The sequence below is a fragment of the Macaca nemestrina genome, chromosome 3 (genome assembly GCF_043159975.1).
Source record: "Macaca nemestrina isolate mMacNem1 chromosome 3, mMacNem.hap1, whole genome shotgun sequence".
NCBI classification, from domain to species: Eukaryota; Metazoa; Chordata; class Mammalia; order Primates; family Cercopithecidae; genus Macaca; species Macaca nemestrina.
This window is the reverse complement of record NC_092127.1, coordinates 155,815,821-155,836,276: the sequence shown is the minus strand read 5'-3', so window position 1 is coordinate 155,836,276 and position 20,456 is coordinate 155,815,821. Positions and strand designations below refer to the sequence as shown.

At 40.1% G+C, this 20,456-nt stretch overlaps 1 protein-coding gene across 31 annotated transcripts in view; it reads left to right on the top strand.

The window, feature by feature from the left end:
- The window catches only part of LOC105487715 (LIM and calponin homology domains 1), a 344,201-nt gene that overhangs the window by 249,886 nt on the left and 73,859 nt on the right, over window positions 1–20,456 (top strand). For 14 of the 31 annotated variants that reach the window (XM_011751259.2, XM_071093678.1, XM_071093677.1 and 11 more), the window contains 3 exons: window positions 7,265–7,460; window positions 13,107–13,359; window positions 14,342–14,608. In XM_011751259.2, the coding sequence (XP_011749561.2) occupies window positions 7,265–7,460; window positions 13,107–13,359; window positions 14,342–14,608 (716 nt within the window). Of the gene's footprint in view, window positions 1–6,700; window positions 6,899–7,264; window positions 7,461–13,106; window positions 13,360–14,341; window positions 14,609–20,456 lie in introns of those variants that run through there. The other 17 variants (XM_011751280.2, XM_024794726.2, XM_024794725.2 and 14 more) reach the window with 3 other exon arrangements.

Genomic DNA, 20,456 nt, shown 5'->3' with positions numbered 1-20,456 from the left:
CACATCTCACACCCACCTGCGCTTTCATACCCTTTACAGAACAGGAGTTCTGAGCTCCTTCCAACTTTTTAATTCCAAAAGAGCAAATTCAGTCTGACAGTATATGCCTTTGTATGCCAAGAAGCTCAGTGCTTGTTTTCTTGGGGAAATAATGCTTGAATTAAACAATGCAGTATTATGCAAAAATGAAGACTTGCTCTGCACTTTTGTCCTAAAGGACATTTTGCTTACCCACTGGGGCCTTGGTGTGGGTGAAGTAACAAGAGCCAAGCTCTTACCTTGGCATACACTCTGGACAAGCCGGGATACTTTAAATGCATTCTCCTCTAGCATGTGCATGTGATGGTCACTGTTTTTGAATGACATAGGAATTTGGAAAACATTTCATACATTGTTAAAAGCTTCATTTGTTTCTTTGAGTATAGAAGAGACTGACCTAAGGTAGGGATTTGTCAAGGAAATAGTTGGATGTTTCATGTGTACTTGCCTGAGGGTTTCATGTGAAGGTCCAGCAATATATGTAACTCATACAAATGGCTAGTACATACATAGTATTACCCAAGAGAGGCCCTCCCAACCCGCCTTAGTGAGCAGGTAAGGCTTATTTATAATCGACTGCCATGCACTTTTTCTATTTTTTTATTTTTTTGAGATGGAGTCTTGCTGTCACCCCGCCTGGAGTGCAGTGGCGCAATCTCAGCTCACTGCAACATCTGCCTTCCAGGTTCAAGATTCTCCTGCCTCAGCCTCCCAAGTAGCTGGGATTACAGGCAGCTCCCACTAAGCCTGGCTAATTTTTGTATTTTTTGTGGAGACAGGGTTTCACCATGTTGGTCAGGCTGGTGTTGAACTCCTGACCTCAGGTGATCCACCCACCTCGGCCTCCCAAAGTGCTGCGATTACAAGTGTGAGCCACCACACCCGGCCCCCCTAGGCATTTTGGATAAAGTCCACATTAGAGGACAAATAATTGAGGCCTTACTCGTCCTCATTTCTCTAGCATGCAAAATAAATGAACTAGAAACATTCAGTTCCTTGCAATTTTTCTTTTAATACTGAAAGCAAGAATTGGTTCCAATTTTCTAAACATTTATTTTCCTTTCCTTAAATTAAAGCTAATGGTCCTGATAGTTCTTCACATTTGGCTAAGGCCAGTATGGCTCATGTATTTATAAATGGACAAAGCTTTCATATTGGTCATAACGCACATACACAAAGTATTTTAAGCTGAATTCCTTTAAAAATAAAATAAACACACATACACAATGAAGCACAACTCATTGCTTCTCAGTCTCACCTCTTATTTGTCCTTTAATTTCTCATCTAACATCCAGTCTGGATTTGAGAAGTCTAAATGTTTATTGTTTTTATATTAAATTTGGACTTGAATAATAATAGATGGGTCATCAAGCTCTGTCTCACAGTTCCCCTGCTAGATTCCGTTGGAATCTGATTTATTCTCATGATTGACATTTCTTACTACTAGTCCAGCTCCTGTAGAATCTGAGAAGCTATTGGTTTCTTCAGCTCTCCTAGCTTCTCTTTCCACAGTTAGTTGCTTTAACTGCTGTAAAATGACCTGTTGTTAACAGCTGTTACCGTTTATGTTGAATGTCGATAACATCACAGGACATGATGGAGTAAGTAGTATCCCGGGATACATGACTCTTAGCAAAAATGGCCAGCCATGATACTGCTATATCTCCATCTAGAGAGAAAATGACTTGAACTTCACTGATCTATCCAAGCACCTGGAAGTACTAGTTTTATAGGTAATATATATAATCTCATTTTGTCAGTTAGGATCGGGTTCAGCTGGGAAACGCAAAAGCCTCAAAACAACAGATAAAATAAGATAACAATTTTATTTCTAATTCACTTAAACGAGACGTGGACATAAGCAGTCCAGGGCTGATGTGGGGTTCCATGTCTTTTCACCAACAGAAGGCCCAAGCTTCTTTGTCTTTTTGTACCGACATTCTCAACCCATGGCTCTTCCCCTGCTGATCCGAGATGCCTCTTCAGGCTTTAGCGATCGCATCCACATTCAGCCAAGAGAAAGGAGGAATGGCGGGGAGAAGATTCCATGCTCTCCCTTTAAACACATCTCTGGGAAATTACACACTACACACATACTTACATCTTACAGACTTGAACTTGGTCATGCACCCATACCTAGCTGCAAGCAAAGACTTGGGAAAAGTAGACTTTATTTCAGCTAAAAACTGTAGGCATTTTTATTAGGAGAGCAGATATTGAGGGACAGCTGTATTCTCTTCTGCACATATGCAGGCTGAATAAATTCTTTTCTTTCACAAAGGAGATTATCCACAAATTTTTATATTCATTTTTCTACTGGGTGAAATGTGCGTAAAAATGATACAATAGGGTGTAACTTGTTAAGTTCTGTAGTAAAGGTGACCCAGGTAGAGCCCTTGGCATAAAGTCTGGCATGTAGTAGGTATTCATAGATTGCTGCTATTGCTGTATTTTTTTAAAAAGGAACTCTGAAGTCATAGTGACAGTGGCCTTTCACTGAGACTGGATATGTCAGAAAAGTCCTTCCAAAGGAAGTGGCACTTCAGCTGAACAAAAAGGATTTACTACAAGAATATTAAGATTGAAGGGACACCCATGGGGACTAGGGTGACCCTAGAGATTTCGGGATCTTTCTCTCATCTCTTATCTCTCCTTAAACTCATTCTTTCTTCCGATAGGCAAACATTCCCTTATAACAGGGAGCGTGGCCGATATCATCCCCAGGACTACTTGCTTCTAGCTCCTTGCCCAGAAAAGCAAGGGAATTCTTTCCCCTGGCCCCAGGTGTAAAATTCCTAGTAATGTACCCTGACCCTGTGTGGGCCTTATTCCTGAAGCAGTCACTGTGATCAGGGGCAAGTGATACCATGACTGGCCCAGGCTATTCCTGTTTCAGGGGGTGAGGGGTATTACAGGAAGAAAGGGAAAAGGGGAGGGAGCATGGTGGGAAAGCAGATGCAAGATTTCTGCCTAAAAGAGCAACCATCTCAATTTCTAGTCCCTCAACCCACCTTTTGTTTTTTTATGATACTTATCATCCAACTTTGTATTCATTTGTGTTTTTCTGCGTATTTTTTGTCTTCTCTACTGGAACTTAAGGCCCATGAGGACAGGGTATTTGTTGACTTTCTGGAATGTTTTGGAATAGAAGAGTGCCTGTCATACAGAAGATGCTCAGTAGATATTTGTGGAATGAACAGCTTCCACAACCAGGGAATGGTGGGTGGAGAGTGGCTGAGCAGGCTGGAAAAGTAGAACCCTAAAGCCCTCTAGATCAGGGTGAGCCACCTTACAAATCACAAAGGGAGCAGAAAAATGTTGAGCAGTAAAAGAGAGGCATCTGGCGTTTCTCAGAAACAGTTAAGTCATCCACCAATCCTAGCTGGTTCTTGTTATGTCTGAGAAAGGGGGACAGGAAGAAGATGAGTAAAATAATCCCAAAATTTCATGATGCTAGTAGTTCTCACCCCTTCATTAATATACTTTGACTAGAATAACTCAGTAGCAGTTAGCACAAGGGACTGAGATTCTAGATGAAAAGCAGAAACAATGTTAATTAGAGCCCAAGAAAGGAGAATGTAGATATGCTAATCTCTGTTGGTTTATATCTTCTACTCGCCCTCAGAAGCTTCACTTTAAGTGACCAGAAAATGAGATATGGTGACGTGATGGGAACCAATAGAATTGCCCATCCAGCTGATATCCTTATTTTTATTTCTGGCTGAAGAGCCAGCCTGTCACTTCACCCTGAGCTTCCTAGGGATGAGCTTGGCCAAGGACAGCCATGGGTGGCCTGGTTTTCACTGCTTCAACTGGCCATGCCATTCAGCTCCCAGCTCTTGCACTTGGTCCAAGGTTTGATTCTTGGCTTTCTACACAGCCATGAATATAACAGCCTTTCTGTTTTTCCTTCCCATAACTAGCTGTGAGAAAGCAGCTAACGCTCCAAGAGGCATGTCGACGTTCTCCTTTCTTCTCCTGTGGTTTGTAGGGTGAGGGTGGGGAAGACATTTGGGCCTGTGGGGAGCCTTTCTGATATTATTTTCTTGAAAACCCAGTTGTATAATGGCTGCGCCAAGGAGCTTGTAGTTGTGTCATTTCCAGATGTGACCAGCAGTCTGGCTCCCTGAGTGTCTGCCTTCCCTGATGGGAAATTAGGCTCAAGACATCTAGACATGGGATATAAACGAAGAAAGAGAGAGAGGAATATCAGGATGTGTGGAAAGTTGTGTCCTTAGCTACATTTGTAAGTGTTTTATGATTTGTATATATTGAAATTTACCTATTTGAGAGAATCAATTGTACTAATTGTAACTATAGCTAACACTTTCAGAGTACTTGTTCTGTAATAGGCATTTTTCTGACTACTTTCCATGTATGAACACATTTAACCCTCCCAGCAACTCTATGAGATAGGCGTTATTATTAGTCCCATTTTACAGATGAGAAAACTGAGGTCTGGGGAAATTAAATAACTTGCCTAAGGTCACACAGCTGGCAAGGGGTAGAGCCAATATTTAAACCCAGCCAGTCAGGATTCGGAGACCATTCTCTTAACCATTACCCTAAACTCCCTCTCTTTTGCACTAATCATGCTCCATATAACGTTTCAGTCAACAGTGGACAGCATATATACAGTGGTCCTAGAAAATTAAAATGCAGGTTGAGTATCCCTAATCTGAAATCTGAAATGCTCCAAAATACAAAACTTTTGAGCAAAGACATGACTCTGAAAGAAAGTGCTCACTGGAACATTTTTGGATTTTGAATTTTCAGGTTTGGGATGATGCTGAACTGGTAAGTGTAATGCAAATATTTCCAAATCCAAAAAAAGTCAGAAATCCTGAACAGTTTTGGTCCCAAGCATTTGGATAATGGAGACTCAATCTGTAGCACATTTTTACTGTATTTTTCTATGTTTAGATATGTGTGGATGCGCAAATACCATTGTGTTGCAGTTACCTACAGTATTCAGTACAGTCACATGCTGTACAGCTTTGCAGCATAGGAACAATGAGCTGTACATATAACCTAGGTGTGTAGTAGGATCGGCCATCTAGGTTTGCGTGAGTACACACTATGATGTTTGCACAACAGTGAAATCTCCTAATGACATATCCCTGTCATTCAGCAACACACAACTGTATTTATAGTTTTGTGATCTAGTCATAATAGCGTTTAGCTGAGGAACATAATCCAGGTTAGCATCATCTACAGAATAAGGAGGCAGTAAGTGTCTAGTAGTAGAGAAGATGCTGATGCTGGAACTGTAACTGTATCGAAGATGATCAAATATTTTCAGGTATACCATTTGGGATTTGGAGACAGAGTTTTGGGTTGGAATCACAGCTTTGCCACTGACTATGTGATCTCAGTCAAGTTACTTAACCTCTCTGATTCTTATTTTTCTCTTCTGTAAAATAGGGATAATGCTAACCATGTTGTAGGATGAGTGGTTGTGAGGATTAAATAACATAACATGCAAAAAGCATCAGGTATAGCCACAGACACATAATAAGTGATCAATAAAAGTGACCTTTGTTTTTTAGCCATTTGGCCTATTCTCAGTAGGTAAATAATCCAAGATGATTACTTGCGTTTCCAAAGAAGTTAAATATGAAACCATATCCAATTTGGGTCTATAATTTTCAGTGAGTCATGAGTTCTTCCTTTTCCAGCTAGTCAGGCCTGGCTTTTGTTCAAGTTCTGGTTAACTTTTGACCTAAGAGTAAGCTACCTTAATTTCCATAACTGGAATTTCTGCCTTCCTCTGGAAGGTCATGCTGGCTCTACTCACCCAGGCCATTTGACAACCTATTCTTCAGGGCATCAATCAGTCCTCAGTCTGGAGGCTGCAGGGTGCTCCTCTCAGTCCTGCCCTTGTCCTCTTGCCCACTCCCTTCTCTTGATGCAAAGCTGTGTGTGTCTTGTAAATTACAGCCACTCTGTGCCCCGCAAAGGGCCTCCTGCTGCGGAGTATGTCAGAGGCTCTGGATATAATTGATAGAAGCAGCCAGCAAAGGCACTTCCTGCAAAGGCATTGGCTCCCGTGGGCATCCTAGACAGTTTAGACGAGTTTCCAAAACTGCTAACATGAAGAATATTTATTTTTCCTTTCTATTGGGAATGCGGAGGGGACTTTCGCGAGCATCCCAGGAAATCTACAGTGTGGCATTCCAGTCTTTGCGGATGAGAACATGCCTCTCTGCCAGTGTTATCCACAGTCCTAATTTTAAGCGACAGTCTGGACGATATTAAATTGAGGTTTATCTTTGAGTGACCAGAGTTATTTTTGTTTTAGTCAGCCTGGACTATTGTAATTAATGCTAAGACACTGGCGGGAACAAGGCCTTTATTATAATACGAGGGTGAGGATGGCTTTGACTGACCTTTCTTCTGCTGGAGTTTCAGTGTTTTAGTATGTGCTGCTTGTGCTGGAAAGAATTTATAATCACAGGCTGTCAAAGACAGCCATTGTTCTCCCTGCTCTGAACATGTGGGTCAGCCACAAGTGCTTTCAGCTCCCCCAGCGCCAAGAGCTGGCCGAGAGCGAGAGCATGCCTGGATTCTTCTGAGGCATCAGGAAAAGCGTTTTGCATATTTTTCATTGCTTTTTTTTTTTTTTTTTTTAACTTTTTGCCTCAGAAAGACAGCTCCCTTTCAGAGCAGGAATTTCCCTCCAAGGTAGCAGGAGATGAATGCGTGCTGCTCAAAGATTTTACACAACTGATTCTGCAGCAAAGACAAATGCTGCCTGTATTTGCCAGATAGCATAAACAGGAGCAAAAGTTGTACAGCTAAACCAGGGGCTCATCCCCAGGACAGACATGCAGTTATGGATTCCGAAAGACAAGTCAAGGTTAAGGTTTTGGTTTTTTGTTTTTGTTTTGGACTATCATTGTACTGTTGTGAATCCAAACTTTGTGATCCTTTCTTCTCATTCTTTCTCTACTTTTTTTTTTTTTTAAACCTAGGGAATATGAGTTATTTGGGGATTTAAAAAAAATGTTGTGCATGATTTTCTGATTGGGAAAGTTGCAGCGAAGGAGGCTCGAGGAACAGAGTGATGACTTTTCGATGATGATTGATCCTGTAACTGGTTGCCACAACCTTTCCATTCTGATGTGATATTCAGGGGTTTTTCTTGGAGACCACTGGAGACCCATCTTCCTGAGAGTGTAGGCTAGAATTATGTCTGTAACCCTTTCATTTTCTTTTTGAACAGGAGACTGATGACATTGAGAGTCCTAAACGCAGTATCCGAGACAGTGGCTACATCGACTGCTGGGATTCCGAGCGCAGCGACTCCCTCTCTCCTCCTCGCCACGGCAGAGATGATTCCTTCGACAGCCTGGATTCCTTTGGCTCCCGCTCTCGGCAGACGCCTTCACCAGATGTAGTCCTCAGGGGAAGCAGCGATGGTAGGTTGGAGTCTTAATAAACTGTCCATCTTGGAATTAAACATTTGCAGGGGCTGCACTGCGGCTGGCAGAGGGATGGGCACTGGGAAAGCAGGCTCCATATTCACCTTGCTGGAACTTAGTAATTCTCTAAACTGGCAGAAAAAAAGAAGTCTTTGAATGTTGTTTTTCATGGTCCTTAGAATTTTGGTTGGCTTTGCCAAGAGTTTATTTGAGCACTGCCTCAGTGAGCATATCTTCTATTGGAAAATGTGTTACCTCATTCCTCCCTTGGTCTCAGTGAATCAAGACACTGTGCAGACCATTAGCTCATAAAGTGTGTTGGAGGTTTATATACTCTGGGCATGAGGAAGGGAAATGTTTGAGTGAGTACCACACTATATAAGTGAAAATGGATCAACTTCCAGTAAACTGGAAATGAACTGCACACACTTTGGAAAGTTCTGAAGCCTGGGATTGTGCAACTTTAATTGGCATGGTTTTTGGCAATCTGTTTGATGCTTATGATACCTGACTGGTATAGCTAGCACGATGCAGGTGGCCGTTAATGTATAGTGCACAACCCAGGCTGCCTGCTTGTTCTGAAGCTGGGATTGATTTAAACCCTCTGGGTTTTATATCACTTGGAAGAAATGATCATTTTTCTTTACAAAAATGTGTAATCATGTAACTTGATATAAACATAATGCCTATTTTTCAGAAGCTGTTTGTCTTACTTATCTTGTACCTTTGTACTTTTAGAAGGAAAGATGGTTTGGTTCTACATATTCTACATATAGAAACTTGCAGAAAATCATGAGGGCTGGTGGGAAATTTTTAAATTGTTTCCTTTTTTAATGTATTGCTTGGTTGATGCTACTATATCTAGCTAATATATCTTAAGCCTACTCTGAGATCAGAATTATATTTTGTAGCTAAAAGATCCCTTCCAGCTATAAAATTCTGTTACGAAAATACTTGACTATTTAATGTGTCCAGGATCTAAGTTAATTCCTTGGTACACAGTATCTCATTTAGTCCTCAGCTGAGATTTTAGAGATACTCACTCAGCATCTCAGTCAACACTTCCACAGAGCTGTGAGACACTACTTATTCTTACTTCACTGATGAGCCTTTGAGAAGTTAAGTAATCATCTCAACATTTACAAATTACAAAAAAATCACTGTCAGAAAGAAGTATAACAATGTTAGCTTTAAGAAGTGTGAATGCAAAATCTATGCTCTTAAGCTTAATTTACCCACACTTCTTTCTCTTTGCCTAATAGATGTTTTATTCTGGAATGACTGCAACTAATGCTTTTGTTTAGGACTTAAACTTTCCAGCAAATAGTTTAACCTCGGGGCCACATAGTATGTGACTCCTAAAGAATTCCAGGATGCATTGTGAACCTCTGGCAAAGCATTTCTAAAATGTTATATATCATCTTAAGTGCCCCCCACACTATTAGAAGTTAAATACCAAATTCACGATCTAAGTGAGCTTTAACATAACCAAAGAGTAGATTTACTTTTCTGAAGCATACCTTAACCAAACAAACGATTTCATCCATATTATTTTGATTAGTTGTTTTAAGTTATTGCATTTTCTTTATCCTGTTTTTTTCTTAACTGGTAAGGTAGATCATTTATCATTACCAGCTTTGGGGTGTTCAAAGTTTAAACGAATCACATCTTGAAGGGTGATTACTAATAATATACTAATATGTGAGAAGTACAATTTAGTTTGCAGCAATTAAAATTGATAAGCTAGAGTGTTTTTATGAATGTTTTCTCCATCCAAAAAACATGAAATTAGAGCTTCACAAAACACCATCCATGAAAGGGCTTCTTATACACAGATTTTACCAATCAACCCAATACCTTAAGGCTTATGTTCTTGTAAACTAATCAAGACCTAATGAGATTCTTAAAGAAAAACAACGCATTTATTAATCTGCTGTTTAAAATGTAGTATAATTTTAGCCAAATAGATGTTGGGTTTCATAAGAGTTTATGGTATGTTTTTAAAGGATGCTAATTAAGAAGATTGCTGGTCCTAATAAACACTTCCAAATTTGAAAAAAACTTGTTTTTTTAAATCTTGAGAATTTATTTCCTAGGACTCACAATCAATTGGGGAATATCATACCATGAAATTCTTCAACTCTATGTTGGGCCAATATAGACATCTTTCATTTTATTATTATCCATTCCCATTAATCCATTCAATAAAGATAATCAAGGGCCATACTCATGAGAGGCATCATGATTCTGTGGTTTGGACACAGAGCTACCTGGTAGGATGCTGTAGATCCCAGGGTTGATTCAACAAATCTGTCTTGCTAGACAGGTGCCCAATTTCTCCCCCAACATTAATAGCATCTCTTCTGAGTCCACTTAATGGGCTTCATTGAAGAGGAAATAACAAAACCCCCTACCCAGATGTTTTCAAAATTAAGAACATATTTTGTAAATATGATGCATTAGGTTAAATAAACAGTCTAATGTTTCATATCAAAGATGTGCTGAGGAAGGGAAACAAGTAATGAGAGAAATCAAAGTGCTAGAGGGAGATTAAAAAGCGAAGGGTTGGGGGTGTGTATGGCAAAGATACGTTTAAAAAAAAAACAAAAAAACAAAAAAACCTCCAGTAACTGAGAGAGAAGTGTAGACTCATGGAAAGGAAGAATCAGACTTGGATTTAAAAAAAAAAAAAAATCACTGGCTGGGCGCAGTGGCTCATGCCTGTAATCCCAGCACTTCAGGAGGCCAAGGTGAGCGGATCACCTGAGGTCAGGAGTTCAAGACCAGCCTGGCCAACATGGTGAAACTCTATCTCTACTAAAAATACAAAAAGTTAGCTGTGCATGGTGGTGGCCGCCTGTAATTCCAGCTACTCAGGAGGCTGAGACAGGAGAATCACTTGAACCTGGGAGGTAGAGGTTGCAGTGAGCCAAGATCACACCATTACGCTCCAGCCTGGATAACAAGAGTGAAACTCAAAACTCCATCTCAAAAAAAAAAAAAACCCAACATCATCATCTCATGCTAGATTACATTCTCCTAACCCTGGAAATCAATGGAGAAGCCACCTTAGTAAATTTCCATGTTCACAGGGAGAAGTGAAGTCAAAACTTTTGAGGTGTCAGCCTTAGATAAGAAGACTCTGACATTTCCCAAGGGTATACTGGGCCGGCCACCTCCTAGGTGCTTTATGTCATCTCATTTAATTCTTGTGACAACATGTGATTACTTGTATTATCACCTCCATGTATCCCATGAGGACCCTGAAGTATAGAAGATTTAAGTGTCCCAGGGTCACACAGCTGGTAGGTGGTAGAGCTGAAATTTCAGACCCTGGCCTCTAAATCCATAAACCTATACTTCTTTCAACTGAGCTACCCTGTCCTGGAGCATTTGCAAGGCTAACATTTCTTGAAGTGTCTTAGACATTCACCAAAGAATAATTGGGGGGGAAAATTATTTGCTTATGTTGTTAGACAACATATTTGGAGACTTTCACTCAGTATATTATAGATAATATAAATAGGTGTCTGTATCTATATATGTGTGTGTATAGATACTATACACAAATAGGATTCATAGATTATAGGATTTTAGAATTGAGGGACCTGAGATAACTCTAATCCATCACTAAGCTTTCATAGTTGATTGAAGAATCATTTGCTTTATTTGTTCAACAAAGTGCAGCACTTCTTGTAATCAGTACACTTTTATCAGAGGACATTTTCCCAAGACAGGTGTGTCACAGAGGAAAGAACTTTGGAAGTCAAGAGAACAGAAAGTAGAGTTTCACAACTGTCACTAATCAGCCCTGCAGCAGAGGTTCCTAAGGTATCCCTGAGCCTCTGTTCCCACCTTTATAAAATGGGGATAGTATCAAATGGGGGAACAAATTCAAAAGTTTAGCAAGGTAAGGTAGTCTTAGTGTTTGTTTGTAAAGCAATTCACAGGGAGCTCTAAACATTTCATTATGATACTGAGACAGATATTCTTGTTTAAAGACCGGGTGGAAAGGAGCTAAATTATGAGTCAAATACTGTACTAATAAGTAGTGAAATGGTCAAAACTTCAGAAGGAGGACTGAAAGCATGTGGCATGAATAATTCATAAACTGAATATTTCATCTGCAACAATGAACAACTTGTTTATGGTCAATGCCTTTAACTTTTACAGTCTTTTAAAAGCCATTATATCATTTAACCTCCAGGGCAAATCATTTTATTCCTGTTTTACAGAAAAGGACAGTCAAGTGTGTTAGAGACAACCCTAGGAGCCCCAGCTCATTTCTAACAGATCCAGAACTATTATGACCTAAAGAGTAGCCAGCATTTGTTAAGCACTTAGTCTGCCCCAAGCACTGTACCAATAGTTTTATATGTATCTGGTTCTTCCAACAGCTATGAAGCAGGTATATTATTATCTTTGTTTTATAAATTGGGAAACTGAGGCTTAAAATGCTGATGTAACATATGTAAAGTCTCATGGCTAATGAGCAGCAGAACTCAAAAGGAAGTGGCTCTGACTTAACACCAACCTTCTCTGCCAGGCTGCTACATCTCCTGGCTCTTAGTTTAAGGCTCTTTTCTTAAGGGTAAATAGGTATATATTTTATTTGTTACCAACATAGTTGAATAATCTTGTAATGCTCTCATTGATTAATTGTTTTCAACCAGCATTGAAACAGTGGCTACTTATATGGTAGTGTTTGTTGGAATGATGGCTTCATTCTAATAGATCCTAGAAATCTAATAAGATGAGACTCAGGAAACAAGAATACCATATAATTATTGGGGCTTTTGTCCAACAAGTGGCCGATGTTGGGAATGTTGAATTCCTTTGTGTTGTCTAAAACACTCTAAGCCAAACCAACTCATTTATTCATCAGATAATCTAAGGATGCCCACTGTGTACAAAGGCCATGGCATAATAACTACAAAAACTATAAAGCCCTTATTCTCAAAGTACAAGGTAGAAAGTGTAATGTGCCAGAAGAAAAGAAAAGATCATGGGGTCATAGGGTTCACAGGAAGAACAGATTGCCTCCAGCTGTGGGAACCAGGAAGCGCTCCCATGCAGAGGAACAACTTGAGCCATTTCCTGGAAGCCAAACCCTTGGTATAATCCAAATTGATCACTTTTCTGAGTTTCTGTTGTTCTTCTACATCTGTGCTTCTTGATTGTAACTTAAGTTCTCTAGGTATGTTATGGGTTGGTTAAAGATGCCTCAAAGACAAAAGGCTTCATAATTTCTATTTGCTGGAGTATCTAGCATAGTGTAAGACATGCAGCAGGGCCTCAGTGAAAACTTCATTGGTTAATTTCTGTTTTCTTCTTTTGAGAGTAGCAGAATCTCAGGAGGCATATAATCCTATTGCAGATGTGTTGCTAATTGTAATTCTCAGATACAGTTAGGCTTATGTCTGTATTTTTAAATTTTGCCCTTGTCGGGTTTTTTCGCTGATTTTTTTCCTTCTTTTCCCACAGTGGAGTAATCTACATGGATCCTTTAGATTTGTTAAGTGAATGATTTAAGAAGGAATCCTCAGAACCCACACATTGAACCACATCCCTAATGCATGCTTAACATTGGGAACTTTCTGCTAGCCTAACACACTTTCTCAGCACCCATCCTGTTTTCCCCAGGGAGAGGAAGTGACTCTGAATCCGACTTGCCTCATCGGAAGCTGCCAGATGTGAAGAAGGATGACATGTCTGCACGGCGGACTTCCCATGGTGAGCCGAAATCAGTAGTGCCTTTTAACCAGTACCTCCCGAACAAAAGCAATCAGACGGCCTACGTCCCCGCGCCTCTGAGAAAGAAGAAAGCAGAGCGCGAGGAATACCGCAAGAGCTGGAGTACCGCTACCTCCCCTCTGGGTGGGGAGAGGCCCTTCAGGTAAGGCCTGAGCGCCGCTGCCCTCTTCCTGACTTGGGCATTAGTGGTTTGGGAACTGCAGCTCCTGGAATCAGGTTAAATCACCAATCAGAACTTTGATGGAAGATTACAGATGGAAGTGGGTGGGACAGATCTTTGGAGACAGCTTATCAGGAGAAAATAGAAACTTCGTGAATGCGCCTAGAACCGTGCCTGGCACACAGTAGGTACTCAGCAACTGCTTGTCTAAATAAGCAGATTTCTGAAACCAATTCTGTTGATAGGACATTGAGAGCAAATCTGTCATCCGTGTCCTTCTGCAGAGACTGCTTGACTCCCAATCCTGTCAGATTAGGCATAGAAAGATTCCTATCTTTATGCAAAAAGATATTTTAAAAATTTAGGCTTAAATTAATCTGATATAAGCTCAAATATGTGATACATGGAATATGGTTCACAATCACATATAGAAATAGTCATAAAAAATGGATTTCTCATCTCTTTAGAGAAACAGTGTTTTCCTTAATCTCTGATTATGCTTTTGTATTTATTTATTTATTCATTTATACAGCAAGTATTTATTGAGCATCTACTATATGATAGGCATTGGGGACCCAATAACAAATAAGGCAGAGTCCCTGCCTTCAAGAATCTTACAATAAAATAAACTTGTCTAATAGTCCATCTGTACTATTATTTTCCATTGAATAAAGATTTTACTACAATTTTTAATTTGCTGAACAAACTAATGAATTTTACGTTTCCAGCAGAAAAGGTTTTTGCCTTTCATTATCAAGTCTGGGATAACTCTCAGTGTTGTGGGTATGATGCATTGTATAAATTAAATGGTTGCCTTGAATTTTCTTCACATTATCACATTATATTGTCTGCTATGACTTCCTTTTCTAAAGGGAAAGTAATGTCAGAATAGCGGGGAGATGACATGGGGTCTGCTCCCAGCCCAATCTGTTAGTTTGGTAAACCGTATCATCTAACTCACTAGCTTTCCTGAAACGATAGAGGAAGAGGGGAGTGAAGTGGGGTCTGCTGGTGAAGACGACCCAGCTGGCCAAATGAATCCTGGTTGGAAGCCTTCCAATGGTGGGTGTGAATTACCCGACGGCAGTGGTAAGGAGCACCCTTCTTCAGACGGGGCTGTGGTGGCCCCAGCTCCCAAGTCTGAAGAAAAAGATGCTGTTGAGATCCAAAAGCGCAAAAGGCTAGAGCAAGCTGGAATCAAGGTCATGCCAGCAGCACAGCGCTTTGCCAGGTCAGCTCTGGGCTGAAGGCTGGCCTGACTGGCTTTCTGCATGCCTGGGGGTTTGAAATCTGTCTAGAGAGTTGGAGTTTTCATCTTATTTTTCCACTTCCCGCTTTTCCTATTGCATCACTGTTCCCTCCTCTGAGCACATAGACGATAGTCTTTGCCTTCAGGCATGTCTCTGCTAAGTACCTCCTGGGTATTTTAAATGAATGTGAAGAGTGAGCTCCTCACTGCTGGGTGCAGACCTTGTCTTCGTCATGTATTTGTGGTCAGGCATGTGTGGGCTGCAGGATTTACCTAGCAATAACATAGTATTTTTCTATTGTTTGTGGCTTGTTAATTTTCACGCTACTCCTAAATGGCTCATATCTTACTTTACACATCACTAGAAAAATAGTCTGTTTCTTTGAAATGGGGAACACTCTCTTTAGAGAGTGGCTGCCTTACAAAAATCCACTTACTTTCCTTGTCCCAAGAGAGTACTAAGTAGAATTGGGTTTATTTGACTCCTTAGTTTCTAAAGCATGTTGATTCAAAAACAAAGAATGGAGTAATTACTTCTCTTTAATTTTAACAAAGGTACTAGTATCCAGTCCTGATAGCTTCATATTACATGTGAGATGGAGACCTTCAGCAATCAGAGCCAAGGAAAACTATAGTTCTACACTCTTCTGTAATGTTTTGAGAAGCTGGTTAATTTTTTTTATAAAATAACCGCAATGATCCTAACAAATAATAATGCAGCCAAAATGTATTTTACAAATCGACATTCATAATAATTTGACAGTTGAAATTCCTTTGCTACTTGCTGTTTAATTTTTTTTTTTTTTTTTTTTTTTTTGAGATAGAGTCTCACTCTGTCACCCAAACTGGAGTGCAGTGGTGCGATCTTGGCTCACTGCAACCTCTGCTTCCAGGTTCAAGCAATTCTCGTGCCTCAGCCTCCCAAGTAGCTGGGATTACAAGCGTGTACCACCACGTCTGGCTAATTCTTGGATTTTTAGTAGAGACGGGGTTTCACCATGTTGGCCAGGCTGGTCTAAGAGGTGGCTGATATACCCATCTTCCAGAAGTGTGAGCTGAGGATCATTGATAGTGACTTGCAAAGGTGGTCACTACCAACCTGGTGACCAGATTCGGATGCTCTGACCACAGCACCACATCTTCCTCTCACACATTTTCCATTTCTCTGTACAACTCCACATGTGGTTTTTTATGTGGTCCAGGTCTTAATTAAAATATCCAGTGTTGAGTTACATAAATTTAATTCTAGAGTACCTTTGTATTAAAAAAAAAAAAAAACTAAGGATATACTTCCTCCTTGTGTGTGGTATATTACAGATAATCATGCATATTCTAAACATGTATGTGCTTCTGGAATATTCTAACATAAAATTGTGCTTATGTTACAAAAAGCTCTCTGAGTTTATTAAATAATAAAGAGTAATATAATAAAATCTTTTTAAAAAATCCAGATTTTTTAAAGTTTTGATACAGAGACCTTATCAGACACATTTTTTTTCTGCATCCCTTGAGCATCCCATATCCCATGTACCAGAGACCGGACTAGATGCTGAGAAGACAAAAATAATAATAGTGAGGGGAATAATATCTCCTCACTAGGTACCATTTTTCAGACCTCTCCCACTTCTGCCTTTAAGGACATAGTAGTAGGTAATAAGTAATACAGATAAGAATATGAACTTACGTGAAATTTTAATCTTCCTGTCTCTGACACACATTTTTCATTTATATCACATGTGTAAAGTCTTTAAGCTAGTGTTTACCAAGGATACCATCATCCTTAGAGTATCTAAAATAGCAGGGGGAGAAGAGGGGGAGCTGCGTTAAACTAATTCAGCACACTCAGGAATAATGGTCATGTAGAGAAGAGAAGTGGGGCAAAGACTGGGAAGTCCATACACGTACTGTGCCACTTCAGTAACTGGGACGTTTATTTTATTAAAAACTTTGAACTCTTTTATGACAATTCCCATTCGCTGTACAAACATCAAATCATAGTTTAAAAATGTAATTCTAATGAATATATATTATCTTTGTTTATTTCACTTCCATTCACATTTCCTGTTATCTGGCTTAATTTTAACCTATTTCATTCAAGTTAGCTCTCATATGCAGAAATTTGCAGGTCAGTTAATGTCATTGCCTCAGATCTTCTGACTTAGCATTTAAAATTGGGCTCTGGATAATTATGCATATTCTCAGAGAATGTTCCCAATAGCAACACAACACAGCTGCTCCAAACACCCAGAATTCATTTGTTAGGCAGATTTTTCAGCTGCCAGCCAGCTCCCTCATAAAGGTTTTACACATAGCATGCCACCAGCCTGGCATGTCTACGTCTTTGTCACTTACTTTTTTGCATGCCACAAGAGTTGAGAGTCATTCTAAGTTTATCCACATTTGGGATCCTGCTTTTAATGTGGCAGAAAGTAGCTTAACTGGAATGAAGTATCATGAAGAAGAAAAGGACTCTTGGTGTCTGAAAAATAGGAATTTAAATCATTGAAATACACTGATACCTCTCAAGGCATTTTAATCTCAGTGTTCTGTCTTTGACATCCAGATGAATTCTGGCCAGCACGTCTCTGCACCCAACAAGAGGACCACTTGTTGTGGCCCATTTCTCAGCTGGGAAATGTTTGTAGAGATGAATGAGATAATAGAGCCATATCCGAGGGGAGGAGCATATAGATGAACAACAAAGCTTTCTTTTGTAGACTGTTTTTTGTTTGCTTGTTTCCCAAGTATTCTTAAACACCTTGCTAGGCTGGGTGCAGTGGCCCAAACCTGTAATCCCAGCATTTTGGGAGGCTGAGGTGGGCAGATCACTTGAGGTCAGGAGTTCGAGACCAGCCTGGCCAACATAGTGAAACCCTGTCTCTACTAAAAATACAAGAAAATTAGCCAGGCATGGTGGCATTTGCCTGTAATCCCAGCTACTTTGGAGGCTGAGGCAAGAAAATTGCTTGAACCCAGGAGGCAGAGGTTGCAGTGAGCCGAGATCGCATCACTGCACTCCAGCCTGGGCAACAGAGCGAGACTCGTATTATCTTTAAGACAATATACAAACGGGAGCAAAGGCGCATGTTATTTCATTTTCACATGAGGTCAAAAACCTAGAAGTCCCAAGCTTCCTGTCAAACAATATATTAGCAGTATCTTAGCATCAAGAGACGGAAAGTAGGACTTCTTAATAAATGTGTGGAGTTTAATATTTATTAGAGTTTCCACTGAAGGGAAGAAGTATATAAATTACTTTTTCTTCTATTTTATTTTATGGTTGCGCTAACTTAATTATCCCCCAAATATCAGAGTCTGCCAAAGAAGCCAAGATTTCTGTTTTTAAGAGGATAAAATAAGAACCAAGATGCACTTCCCCTGAATTAAAATGCCATAGAGATTTGAGTTCTTTTACTTGGTGTTTCCCACTGGAGAAGTAAACTTTTTTTTGAACTGAATTATAGGTTTCATGTGATTGTACTTCTTTTCTAATTGTTTTCATATGTTTCAGCACTCAGTGCTTGCTTTCTGCTAGTCTGTGGATCTTCTCAACCACGTAGTAATTAATTACAGAGGGGAAAACTAGGCGGGGGGCAGGGTGGGGGGTGTAAAAAAACCTCCGAGGAACAATAGACATTTTAGAAATCTTTAGAGGAAGAGCAGATGCAGCTAAGTGCCAGACATGGATTCCTCTACAGTCCTCCTTACCAGATGCCGGTTCACCATGGCTGCTGAACAGATCCTCGGGTATCGGGGACCAGCCAGGCACGTAACTTGCACGAACCTTTGTGACTCTGGATGTATTAGGGCAGTGCACAAGTAATTGTGGGTTTGCCATTTTTAAAGGCAAAAACCGCAATTACTTGTGCACTGACCAAACAGCTGCCCTGATTGGAGATGGGGTGAACAGGGAGGTTTCCAGTGTCACCCAGAACATTCCCAGGGGGACTAAGAGGCTTTTTTGGAGAGCAGAGTTTCCTTCATTGGAACACACTAGCTACCAATCTAAGCTGGTTGCTTATGCATTGCCAAGTAAAACTGGGTGAAAGAAAACGCCAGCTCTTCCTTAGTTTAAATCATTATCTCATTCATTTTGAAATATGTAAGCCTCAGAAACGTTGAGACAAGAGCTTTTCTTCCCCCTCACCTGCTTTGGACCCATAATCTCTCCTACCAAGATAGCTAGCCTGCCTTTCTTTAGGTAAGGCTGTGCAGGATCGCCAGTTGGAGGCAGGGCTTGGCATTTCTCATTTCACATTGTGCTGTATTCCTTCCACATGAAACAGTGAGCTGTGCCCCCAAAGCAACTCCTTCTTCCCAAAGCTACTCATCTATGAGTGACTTGGATGAAATAAAAGTGCCAAACCTCCTCATGAATATAAATCCAGACAGCCTGGGCCTGCCTCTTGAGTATACTTCAATTAATTTACCTGAGTTCAGATGGCTTGAATTAGAGACCTTAATATTCTGTTCTGCAAAGGGGGCATCATAATTCCTATTTTGCAGGGTTGTCATGAAAATTAGTGTATCTGGAATGTTCTAGCTACTAAGAGTTGTAGTTATTGAAAAATAAAGTAAAACAGACCCAAGTTTCACAAAAGACTGCTCTTAAGGTCCTTCAAAGAAAAAAAAAAAGCACATTATAAAAGTCATTTAAATATTTTGATACCTAGATGCCTGTGAATACAATCCTACATATCTACCTTATACATATTATTTATTATTTCAAGGCCAACAGGGCCAGCTCAAAACTTGTATCATTATGTTTTGCTCTCCATGAATCTGCCTTGAAGCTCTGAACTTAAAAGACTCAAGCAATTAGTGGAAAATCAGTCACTGTGACAATTTTTCAAGTGGGTGGGGAGTGTCTTCAGATAGCCAATGGTATGAAAACTTTCTTCACCCTCTTTTTTTTAATCTATTTTTTTAAGTCCACATATCTAAATTGAGATCCTTTGAAATGAGTCTTGCCACACTGGGCATTTAGCCTAAAAATAAACACCCAAGGGAATTTGCAGCCTGGCTGGGTTCACAAGATGCACAAGGGACCAGATTTTCCCTGCTCAAATTGGCATCGCAAATTGGCAGGGCCATTTGCATAAACATGAATATTTTATTCCAAAAAATCTGCCCAAGCTTGGGGAGGTTGGAGCCCAGGACTGTTTGGTTTGTCCAAAAGTGGAAAGAATGTTGCTCTTGGACTTCAGGGGTTCAAGCAGAAGATCTGCTCCTAAATTAGGGTATGAGAGCTCTGATTGCACTGCTGCATTCCAGCCTGGGTGACAGAACAAGACCCTGTCTCTTGAAAAAAAGAAAAAGAAGAGTTGGGAGGTGGAGAGACAGGAGGATGGAAGAGGGAAGAAAGGGTTGCTGATGGAAAGGTGCAGGGTAAGATAAGCTTCCTGGCAGTGGAGGACCACGGGAATGGAATAGTTTAAGACCATCCTATGAGTGGTCGTAAACTATCCCAGATGTTTCAGGTTAGCTCAGCCCTGAAGAAAGAATTCCTTACATTTTGTAATCTGTTACACATTCTAGGTGTGGTGTCACACAGCTGCATTCATTTGTTTTCCCCCAAATCAGTTTCTTGGTGGCTCAATTTTCTGCCCTGTCAGTCAAAAACAAATTAAGTGTCTACTGGGTACTAATGTGCTAAAGAAAAAAGAACAGTAACAAAAAGCTTCCCATTTTTCCCCAAGTTCATGCAAAGAATCTGCACTGTCCCTTTCAGAGCCATTTAGGATCCTGCTTTTCTATTGCTGATGGAAGCCCTGAAAATTAAATGAATTTTTAGTATTGCTAGTGTCTGGCTAAATTCAAGGTTTTAAAA